Consider the following 12,344-nt stretch of genomic DNA (forward strand, 5'->3'; position numbering starts at 1 on the left):
TGTAGAATGTCATTTCACCCTAAGACCAGAGACACGACACTAGTTACAATGCATTCAGGTGCTAACCAAGGATAATTTTACAGCTCTACAGAGGAACAAAAACATTGGAGGATTCAGAGACTGAGTCTATTTTGTTGGAGGATGAATGATGCTGTTATATGTAACTGGGTTCCTAGTTACGAACTAATCAGCATCGCAGGCGTGCTGAAGAACAATACCTGACTTTGACACGCCATGTTAGGGAGGAGTTTATATCTTTGTCCTTCTTCCTCTTCTTCCTCCTCGTCGTCGTCGTTGTCTGAAGCGGCTGCAGGAAAGCCAGGCCGATAATCCATCATCCTCCCAGAGCAGCCGCGCCAGCCCCAGTGTAACAAAGCGGCCCGGAGCACGTGATCACCGCGGCCCCGCCGTCACATGACCACCCCTTCCACGCCTGCGCAGTGGCTACCACTGCGTGTCTTGCTTCCCTGCAGCAGAGGTTCCAGGAGCAAAGTGGACCTTTCAACGTTGTTCGCTGCTGTTTCGCTCTAGGAAGTCAAAGATTATCAAAATACAATCTCCAGAAAATCTCCGTAAAGCGCTCACCTCAATTGCCACTCATCAACACTGCAATCCGTTTACCCCCACTATTTCAATCCATTTAACCCTATCATTGCAATCCATTTATCCTGATCATTGCAATCAATTTATTCCCATCATTGCAATCCATTCACCCCATCATTTTCATCCATTTACCTCTATCATTACAATCCATTTATCAGCATCTTGGGGGTTACCATTGACCAGAAACTGAACTGGACTAGCCATATAAATATGGTGGCTGCAAGAGCAAGTCAGAGGCTAGGAATCCTGCAGTGAGTAACTCACCTCCTGACTCCCCAAAGCCTACAAGGCACAAGTCAGGAGTGTGTTGGAATACTATCCACTTGCCTGGATGACTGCAGCTCCAACAGCATTCAAAAAGCTTGACACCATCCAGGACAAAGCAGCCCATTTGATTGACACCCCATCCACAAACATTCACTCCCTCAACCACTGACAAACAGTGGCAGCAATGTCAACCATCTACAAGATGCATTGCAGGAAGTCACCATGGCTCCTTCGACAGCACCTCCCAAGCTCACGACCACTACCATCTAGAAGGACGAGGGCAGTAGACACATGGGAACACCACCACCCGGAAATTCCCCTCCAAGCCACTCACCATCCTGACTTGGAAATATATTGCCATTCCTTCTGGAACTCTCTCCCTAAATGCACTGTGGATATACCTACACCATACGGACTGCAGTGGTTCAAGAAGGCAGCTCACCACCTTCTCAATGGCAATTAGGGATGGGCAATAAATGCTGGCCTAGCTGTCCCATGAATGAATAATAAAAAAATCTAACATTGCAATCCACTTACCCATTTCATTACAATCCATTTACCCCTATCATTGCAATCCATCTTCCTCTATTATTGTCATAAATTTATCCCATGCTATGCTTCCTATGATCATATAGTACAGGATCCTCTAGGCAAGAGTGATCATAACATGATAGAATTTGACATTCCTTTTGAGGGTGAGAAACTTAGGTTTGAAGCTAGTGTCTTAAACTTTAATAAAGGCAATTACTTAGGTATGAAGGCAGAGTTGGCTGAAGTAGACTGGAAAATAGGTTAAAAGGTAAGACAGTAGAGAATTAGTGGCATAGACTTAATGAGATATTTCATAACTCTCAACAAAGATATACACCACTGAGAAAGAAATGCTTGGCAAGAAACATCTGCCATGGCTAACTAAGAATGTTAAGAGTTGACGTTTCGAGTCCTCATGACCCTTCGACAGAACAAGTTCTGTCGAAGGGTCATGAGGACTCAAAACGTCAACTCTTTTCTTCTCTGCCGATGCTGCCAGACCTGCTGAGTTTTTCCAGGTAATTCTGTTTTTGTTTTTGTTTTGGATTTCCAGCATCTGCAGTTTTATTGTTTTTAAGAAAGTTAAGGATGGTATCAAATTGAAATAAAAGGCATGCAATACTGTAAAGATTCTTGGTAGGCTAGAAGATTGAGAACATTTTAGAAACCAGAAAAAGATGACTAAAACAATAATAAAGAAGGAGAAATTTGAATATGAGTAAAGTAGCAAGAAATATAAAAACAGACAGTGAGAGCTTCTACCAGCATATAAAAAGGATATGAGTAGCTAAAGGAAATGTTGGTTCCTTGGAAGATGAGACTGGGGAATTAACAGAAAACAAGGAAATGGCAAACACTTTGTACATGTATTCTGTATCCGTTTTCATGTAAAAGACACAAAAAAATCCCAAAAATAATAGAAAATCAATATGCAAAAGGGAGGTAGAAACTCAAAACAATCACTATCACTAGAGAAAATGTACTAGGAAAACTAATGGAACAAAAGGCTGACATGTCCCCTGAACCATATGGCCTCCATCCTAGATTCTTAAAAGAAGTGGCTACAGAGATAGTGGATGTATTGGTTCTAAACTTCTAAAATTCCCTACATTCTGGAAGGGTCCCAATCAATCGAAAAACCAGAAATGTGACACTCCTATTCAAGAAAAGAGGGAGATGGAAAGTAGGAGACTTTAAACCACTTAACCTAACATCTATCATTAGGAAAATTCTAGACACCATTATTAAGAGGCTATTTGCAGAGCATTTAGAAAATCATAATACAATCAGACAGAGTCAGCACAGTTTTATGAATGGTATTACAATCCTTGGCCGGACCTCAGGATATGAGGGGAGATCCGGTTAGGGACCGATAACATTTTGTTTAGAGTAAATAAAGGTTGAGATTCAAGACATCTGCTTTTGAAATAAAGCTACAAGATTCCACAGGTTTTGAACAAACAAAAACAAACTTTACAATACAAGTTCAGAAATGTAAAACAATTTACAATATGTATCTTACACACTAACATTAAGGGTATGTATGAGATACATGAAAATTAACAGACAAACTGTGCGCAGACACACCACACTACAGAGTAAATGACAGATGAAACCAAAACAGATTCCATGGATTTCTCAACAAACAAACTACCCAGACGTTAGTCACCTTCTGAGCCAACCGATCTCCCTGAAATTTCATCTTTTTCACGAGGGTTCCCAATCTCCACCTTTGAAGATCTCTCCTTGGAATTCTCTCCAAAGGTTGCTCCCACTCGGATGCCTTAAACGATGGCCCAACTCGTAGGGTTTCAATCACACCTACCGAGATTCCTTTTCCCTGGATTCTCGAGTACCCTCAAACATGAGCTTACAAGCACACTTTCAGGTCTATGATCGTACCAAGCAGCACCCACTGCTCTAAAGGGGTACCTTTACCCCAATAGCCTTCTTTACTTAAAGTCTGTTCCTTGCAGCTCTTTCTATAAGTTTTAAACTCAACTTAAACTGGGACCTCTGCCTATCCCTGTCTCAGTGGCACTTGTTGACTGGCAGACTCACAAAACTAACTGCCCCAAGAAAAGCTGTTCACTGACTCTTGAACCTGATGTAATGACCTATCAAAACACTCCCAGAGGGCCCCACACTTGTTACTAGGCAGGAACCAATGTAACTTGCACTGGAACATCCTGTATCTTAAATATTTCAATCCCGACAGACTGCTAATTTAATACCCAGTGACACAAAGATCAATGGATTTCATGACAAAGGGCAATCATGGTTGACAAATTTATTAGAGTTCTTTGAAGATGTAATGAGCAGGACAGATAAAGGGCAACCAGTGGATGTGGTGTATTTGTATTTCCAAATAAGGTTCCATGTCACTGGGCTAGTAATCCAGAGACCCAGGGGAATGCTCTGGGGACCGGGGTTCAAATCCCACCATGGCAGATGGTGGAATTTGAATTTGATAAAAATCTAGAAATAAAAGTCTAATGGTGACCATGGAACCATTGTTGATTGTTGTAAAAACCCATCTGATTCACAAATATCATTTAGGGAAGGAAACCTGTCGTCTTTGCCTGGTCTGGTCTACACATGACTCCAGACCCACAGCAATGTGGTTGATTCTTACATGCCCTCTGAAATGACCTAGCAAGCCACTCAGTTATAACAAACCACCACAAAGTCACAAAAAAGGAATGAAACTGGATAGACAACCCGGCATCCACCTAGACACCCCATAAGCAGGAAGTGATCGACAAGGCTAAGCGATCCCACAACCAACGGATCAGATCTCAGCTCTGCAGCCCTACCACATCCAGTTGTGAATGGTGGTGGACAATTAAACAACTCACTGGAGGAGGAGGCTCCTCAAGTATCCCCATCCTCAATGATGGAAGAGCTCAGTACAGAGGTGCCTATGATAAGGCTGAAGCAATTGCTACAACCTTCAGCCAGAAGTGACAAGTGGATGATCCATCTCAGCTTCCTCTTGAGGTCCCCAGCATCACAGATGCCAGTCTTCAGCCAATTCAATTCACTCCACATGATATCAAGAAATGGCTGAAGGCAACAGATACTGCAAAGGCTATGGGCCCTGACAATATTCCGGCAATAGTACTGAAGATTTGTGCTCCAGAACTCACTGTGCCCCTAGCCAAACTGTTCCAGAACAGCTATAACACTGGCATCTACTCAGCTATGTGGAAAATTGCCCAGGTATGTCCTGTACACAAAAAGCAGGACAAATCCAACACGACCAATTACCGCCCATCAGTCTACTGTCAATCATCAGTACAGTATTGGAAGGGGTCATCAACAGTGCTATCAAGGCAGCACTTGATTAGCAATAACATGATTACTGACGCCCAGTTTGGGTTCTGTCAGCGCAACCCAGCTCCTGACCTCATTATAGCCTTGGGTCAAACATGGACAAAAGAGCTGAAATCCTGAGGTGAGGTGAGAGTGACTGCCCTTGACATCAAGGTAGCATTTGACAGAGTGTGGCATCAAGGAGACCTAGCAAAACTGGAGTCAATGGAAATCAGGGAGAGAACTCTCTGCTGGTTGGAGTCATACCCAGCACAAAGGAAGACGGTTGTGGTTGTTGGAGGTCAGTCATCTCAGCTCCAAGACATCAATGCAGGAGTTCCTCAGGGTAATGTTCTCAGGCCCACCATCTTCAGCTGCTTCATCAATGACCTACCTCATATCATAAGGTCGGAAATAAGGATGTTCACTGATGATTGCATGATGTTCAGCACCATTCACGAATCCTCAGAAAAATGAAGCAGTCCATGTCCAAATGCAGAAAGACCTGGACAATATCAAGGCTGGGGCTGACAAGTGGAAAGTAACATTCATGCCACACAAGTGTCAGGCAATGACCTTCTCCAACAAGAGAGAATCCAACCATCCCCCTTGATGTTCAATGGCATTACCATCACTGAACCACCCACTATCATCATCCTGGGCGTTACCATTGACCAGAAGCTGAACTGGACTAGCCATATAAATACTGTGGCTACAAGAGCAGGTCAGAAGCTAGGAATTGTGTGACAAGTAACTCAACTCCTGACTCCCCAAAGCCTGTCCACCATCTAAAAGGCACAAGTCAGGAGTGTGATGGAATACTCCCCACTTGCCTGTATGAGTGCAGCTCTTGAGTGTTTCAAGAATCTTGACACTATCCAGGACAAAGCAGCCCACTTGATTGGCACCACATCCACAAATATTCAGTCCCTCCACCACTGATGCACAGTAGCAACAGTGTGTACCATCTACAAGATGTACTGCAGGAATTCACCATGGCTCCTTTGACAGCACCTCCCAATCATATGACCACTACCATCTGGAAAGACAAGGGCAGCAGATAGATGGGAACACCACCACCTGCAAGTTCCCCTTCAAGTCACTCACCATCCTGACTTGGAAATATATCACCATTCCTTCACTATCACTGAGTCAAAATCCTGGAACTCCCTTCCCAACAGCACTGTGGGTGTACCTACACCACATGGACTGCAGCAGTTCAAGAAGGCAGCTCACCACCACCTTCTCAAGGGCAACTAGGGATGGGTAATAAATGCGGGCCCAGCCAGTGAAGCCCACATTCCGTGAAATTAATTTTTAAAAAATGTAAAAGATTTCTATAAACCATATGTGCTCATGGTGTTGGCAGTAATATATCTGCATGGGTAGAGATAGCTAACAGAAAGCAATCAGAAGAAATTAGTTATTTTCAAGTTGGCAGACTGTAATTAGTGGGGTGCAACAGGGATCAGTGCTGAGGCCTCAACTATTTACGATCTATATGAATGGCTTGGATGAAGGGACTGACTATATTGTAGCAAAATTTGCTGACAATACAAAGATAGGTGTGAGAGCAAGTTGTGAGGAGAGCTTAAACATATAAGATTCTGAAGGGGCTTGACAGGTTAGATATTGTGAGAAGGTGTTTCCTCTCATAGGGGAATCTAGAACTAGGAGTACAGATTCAGATTAATGGTTCTCCCATTTAAGACGGAGATGTGGAGGAATTTCATCTTTTGGGGGGTCGTTAATCTTTGGAATTACCTACCCAAGAGATCAGCGGAGGTTGGGTCATTAAATATATTCTAGGCAGAGTTAGACAGATTTTTGTTCTACATGGAAATCAAGAGTTATGGCAGGCAGACAGGGAAGTGGAGTTAAGGCCACTATCAGGTTCTTATTGAACGGCAGAGCAGGCTCAAGGGATGAAATGGCCTACTCCTGCTCCAACTTCTTATGTTCATGTGTTCTATCATTGTAATTCATTTTCTGCTATCATTGTCACCCATTTAACCCTTTTCTGCCATTAATTTACCCATTTGTTTCATGCTGCTATAACAGGGCTAAGACCTCACACTCAACATTTTTATAATACATACATTTATATATCCACATGTGAGTGGTTTGAAATTTAAACCATGCTTGGCAGTTAACTGTCAGTCACCACCAGTGGTGCATTCTCCATGGCAACACTACTTGTCAACCAATCTGCATTCTTTTCAAATACAGTATAAATTGTTGTTTTCCCCCTTTTTTTTTGGTATCCTTGCAAGAGTCCTGATGAGTGCAAGGTGAACAGGTTAGACGTGTCTCTTTTATCAGCAATATTCAAGTTTTGTACTAGCAAATGACTATATGGAAACTTAAACCTACTCCCAAGTCCTTCCTGAAGGCCAAAGCCCTGATCAGTGGGGTGGAAGGAGGATCTGTGTTTGCACCCCTCCCTAAGGTCCTCCTAGAGTGTGATCTTGTTTCTGGCCTGGTTAGAGCAGGAATTGTCCCCAAACTACCATTGGCAGGAATTGATTTCCCTCCTGGGAATGATTTGGCTGGCAGTAAGATGTTAGCCAGCAAAAGAAAAATAGGCCAAAATCAACCAGCAGAAATCTGCAGACAAGCAGAAAGCTGGGGAAGGTCCAGAGGCCTAGAAAGGTGAAATAGCACACATAAACCTTGATTGAGGGCAGCCTGAGTGTAACAAGGCCAAAGCCAGGCCATTAAAAGTTAAAAGAAGTCCAGAGTAGGCCACTAGAACCTTAAATAGATTCATAGAGTATCCCAAAATTAAATAGGGACCAGAGTAGTCCTAAAGCAGGAAAAGAGATTGTGAGGGCTGGCCCAAGTTCAGGAGCGGGCTGCCACCTGTTGCCATGCCAACCCAAAGCACCCAGCAACACAAGTTGGAACAGTTCAGTTGTACTTGTACCTGAACCGAACGCTGAACTAGAATCCCTTAAAGAGGCCAAAATCCCTCTAAAACACCTCAATTTCCTGGCAATCAGATGAACCGCAGTCCCTGGATTTGAACAGCTGAGTCCACAGGTTACTAAGGTGGACAGGCAGGAGCTAAGCTGGACAACTTTATGATCCAAGGGCCTGGCACTCACAGAGTCAGATGCCCACGATTCCCCTGCAGGTTGTTCAGAACAGCTTGACCCCTGAGTGCTAACCACTCTTTAAAACCCACAGATCCTTTAGAGGACACTTAAATCAGGAGTTGGACAGGCAGAGCTCTGAAATCAATGGCTTTGCTTAGGCCATTGGAGGAAAATTCAGAACTCTAGCACTGAATAAACATCCCCATGAAGAATCCTTCGAATCTTCCTAAGTCACCTAAATCTTCCACATCCCAGGATGGGACAATGTCCTTGCAGGTGCACTGACCCAGATTTAAACTTCCAAAAAGAAAATGCAGCAGGGAACTGCCATTGTCCCTGCTAGCTGTGTGTTTGATGTGCCACTATGAATGAGAGAATGCATGTATACTTCCTCATTTCCTATTCTTCCTCCATAAGACACAAACAAAAAAAACAAATAGAATTCATTTTTTCTCAGAGGCTGTGAGGGATGTAATGGGGCTAAGACCTCACACTGTATATTTTTATAAAATATAAATATTTAAAAATCATCCTGGCTATTTTTTAAAATTTAAAAATTGGACAATGAATTTTTAAAATGATGAAGCTATGTCTAGCTGTGAACCTCGAACAATAGGAGCTAACCTGGCAGTATCGAAGAAATTTGCACTTCATTATCTCTGAAGAGATGCTAATGATCCCTGTGGGCTATAGAAACCAAATTCAAAATGAATTAAAGAAAGGCCACCCACATTTCATTAGCCAAGCCTGGCCACTGGAGTCTACTATTCAGCTAGGACAAAAGGCCCCTGCAACCTTTTTTCAAATTCTTAATGGTTGGAACATTAACAATCTCAGGAACCCAGATAAAGGAATATATACCCTTTGCCAAAGCCAAAGTGGAGAGGTGGGAGTCTTGTGACATGACCACCACCCTTGCTGAGAGGACAATTTATACTGTCTTGCTGTACTGCAAGTCAATCTGCCATCTTCCATCTACCAAACAGCAGCATATAACAAGGGTTCTGTCCAGGTTTGAATACTTGACCCCCATTTACACTGTTTCTTCTGGAACTTTTGAATCTCTATACCATTGCCTATAATTCATCTCTGCGTGCCTATCTCATCGTGGAAATCATCTCTGCTGGAAAAATAAATTATCCAGCATCAGTTTTCAACCTGCCAACCTCTGTGTAGGAATACACCATTGGACTTTGATTCTGGACTCTGGACAATGGTGAAACAATGATTCTTTACTCTTTCATTTGTAAACCTTTCTTTATCTATTCCTTGTTTATTGTATGAATGCATGGCGGGGGTGGGGCGTGCGGAGGGCTATATAGCAATAGCTTTTTGAGTGTAAGTGAATACACTAACCCTCTTAGTTTACTTTATCTCGAGTTGCTGTGAGGTGATGGATGAAAATTGGATCACACCAAAACTGAGGGTTTGGGAAGTATGCCACTGCTTATAAAGGGAGAAAGCAAAATCTAAACACCTTTCTGTTGATGGATGGGTGGTGAAAGGAGAAATTAGGGCTTTTTAAATTAAACCCCCTCCTGTCTGTAATTCCACCCATTCACTCCTGCTCTCATCCAAATCCATCTGCTATTTCACTAGGCCAGCTTTCTCATTCCTCTCAGCTCTATTCCCAGCACTAATTAGAGGGATTGTCACCTCCCCAAGCACTGTAGGTGATAGATCCTAATCTTGCCAAGGCTTACACTGGGGTTCATTATTTCAAACAATTTGTTGATACACATTGATGTATTTTGCTTTTGTCTAATTGCTGTTTTTCTTGTAAATAAATTCATCTTTTAGCTTTGGTCGAAATAGTATTGTCGGGCAGCATGTTCTGAGTGAACAGGAGAGCATCTTGGTCAACCACACAATCCGTGACATGAGGTAGAAAAGAATTGCTGGTTCTGTAGCAGCTTATTTCTATTATTATTATGTATAAAGGAGAGAAAGTCCTGTTTATGGAAACTATCTCTTTGATGTGAGTTATAACGCACAGCATGTGAAGGTTTTTACACTATTGCAATTTAAGCAGGTTGGTAAGGAAAAATATATAGTTAACTAACACACCTAATGCCCAAGTGAACTGACAAATTAGGTTAAGGGATAGGTCCATAGAGAGGCAGTGGCAGACATCTAAGGGAAATTTCAGAATACACAGAATAGATACATTCCAATGAGAAAAAAAATTCCAAGGGGAGGACCTGCCACTAAAAAAAAGTTATAGATAGTATCAAACTTAAAGATAAAGCATATAATTGCACAAGGATGGGTGGCAGGTCAGAAGATTGGACAGAGTATAAAAATAGCAAAGAATGACTAAAAGATTAATAAGGAGGGAAAATTAGAACACGAGAGAAAGCTAACTAGAAATATAAAGGCAGATAGTAAGAGTTTCTATAGATATTTAAAAAAGCAAAGAGCTAACAAAGTGAACGTTGGTTCTATAGAAAGAGAGCCTGGGAAATTAATAAGGAGATGGCAGATGATTTGAACTGTTACTTTGAACTGGTCTTCACTATAGAAGGTATAGGTAACATCCAAGAAATAGCTGTAAATCACAAAATGGAAGGGAGGTAGGAACTCAAGAAAATGACAATCACTAGGGAAGTGGTACTTAGCAAATTGTTGGAGCTGCAGGCTGACAAGTCCCCAGGTCCAATGGGCTTCATCCTAGGATCTTAAAAGAACTGGCTAGTGAGATAGTCGGTGAATTGGCTTTAATTCTCCAAAAATCCCTGGATTCAGGGAAGGTTCCATTAAATTGGAAAACAGCAAATGGAATTCCTTTATTCAAAATTGGCAGGAGACCAAAAGCAGGAAACTACTGAACAGTTAGCTTAATGTCTGTCATAGGGAAAATGTTAGAAGATAATATTAAAGACATCATGGCAGGGCACTTAGATAAATTCCAGGTAACCAGGCAGAGTCAACATGGTTTTGTGAAAGGAAAATCATTTTTAACCAATTTATTGGAGTTCTTTGAAGAAGTTACAGACGCTGTGGATAAAGGGGAACCAGTAGATGTACTGTACTTGGATTTCCAGAAGGCATTTGATAAGGTCCCACATCAAAGGTTATTGTGGAAAACAAAAGCTCATGGTATAGGAGGTATTATATTGGCATGGATAGAAAACTGGTTAGCTAACAAGAAACAGAGGGTAGCCATAAATAGGTCATTTTCTGGTTGGCAGAATGTAACAAGTGGTGTGCCACAGGGATCAGTGCTGGGACCTCAACTTTTCACAATTTATTTAAATGACTTGGATGAAGAGACCAAAGATATGGTTGCTAAATTTGCTGATGACACAAAGATAGATAGGAAAGTAAGTTATGAAGAGGACATAAGGAGGCTACAAAGGGATAAAGATTGGTTGAGTGAGTTGGAAAAGATTTGGCAAATGGAGTAGAATATCGGAAAATGTGAAATTGTCCATTTTGGCAGGAAGAATAAAAAAGAAGCGTATTATCTAAATGGTGAGAGATTGCAGAGCTCTGAGATGCAGAGGGATCTGTGTATCCTAGCGCTTGAATCGCAAAATGCTAGTATACAGGTACTGCAAGTAAATAGGAAAGCTAATGGAATGTTATTGTTTAATGCGAGGGGAATTGAATACAAAAGTAGGGACGTTATGCTTCAGTTATACAGGGCATTGGTGCAACCGCATCTAGAGTGCTGTGTACAATATTGGCCTCCTTATTTAAGGAAGGATGTAAATGCATTGGAAGCAGTTCAAATAAGTTTATTAGACTAATACCAGGCACGGGCATGTTTTCTTATGAGGAAAAGTTGGGTATGCTAGGCTTGTATCCTTTGGATTTAGAAGAATAAGAGGTGACTTGTTTGAAACCTTTAAGATCCTGAGGGGTCTTGACAGAGTGAATGTGGAGTGGATGTTTCCTGTCGCGGGATAATCTAGAACTAAGGGTCACTGTTTAAAAATAAGGAGTCGCCCATTTAAGACAGAGATGTGGAGAAATTCTTTCTCCTAGAGGGTTGTGAATCTTTGGAACTCTCTTCCTCAAAGGGTGGTGGAAGCAGAGTATTTTTAAGGCAGAGGTAGATAGATTCTTGATAAGCAAGGAGGTGAAAGGTTATTAGAGGTAGGTGGGAATATGGAGTTGAGGTTACAATCAGATCATTAATGACCTTATTGCATGGATGAGCAGGCTTGAGAAGGCGAGTGGCCTACTCCTGCTCCTAATTCAGATACTCGTACGTTGCCGTTAGGTGTTTGTACAATAGACTGAAGGAAATGAGCAGAAATGTATTGCAGAAGCTAAACTGCTCTTACCATTTTTGGTCATTTCTTTCTGAAAGACCATCTGCAGAAGGTATTGTAAGACATCATCTATTTGTGCCCACTGCACAGTCTACCTTGCTCCACTGGTGGTTCCCCAGTTGCTTCTGCATCGTTATGCTTGGACACAAGGCCTGCATTGATTCTAGATGCTGCACAATTGTGTCTCTTTGAAAAGCAAAGCCCTGCAGCACATTTTGACCATTCTACAGACCCTGTATACATTGTGCAT

The 12,344-nt window shown here is 42.0% G+C and overlaps 2 protein-coding genes across 4 annotated transcripts in view; one reads left to right on the plus strand and one right to left on the minus strand.

Moving 5' to 3' along the window:
- Positions 1-408, minus strand: part of cdc37l1 (cell division cycle 37-like 1) — a 37,341-nt gene extending 36,933 nt beyond the window's left edge. For 2 of the 3 annotated variants that reach the window (XM_041185925.1, XM_041185924.1), the window contains exon 1: positions 219-408. In XM_041185925.1, the coding sequence (XP_041041859.1) occupies positions 219-338 (120 nt within the window). In that variant the 5' untranslated portion in view covers positions 339-408. The remainder of the gene's footprint in view (positions 1-218) is intronic. The other variant, XM_041185926.1, reaches the window with a different exon arrangement.
- ak3 (adenylate kinase 3) overlaps positions 1-12,344 on the plus strand; it is a 152,005-nt gene that overhangs the window by 94,857 nt on the left and 44,804 nt on the right. Inside the window, exon 5 of the mRNA XM_041185927.1 lies at positions 9,615-9,698. Coding sequence (XP_041041861.1) covers positions 9,615-9,698 — 84 coding nt within the window. The remainder of the gene's footprint in view (positions 1-9,614; positions 9,699-12,344) is intronic.

The sequence above is a fragment of the Carcharodon carcharias genome, chromosome 4 (assembly GCF_017639515.1).
Source record: "Carcharodon carcharias isolate sCarCar2 chromosome 4, sCarCar2.pri, whole genome shotgun sequence".
Taxonomy (NCBI): Eukaryota; Metazoa; Chordata; class Chondrichthyes; order Lamniformes; family Lamnidae; genus Carcharodon; species Carcharodon carcharias.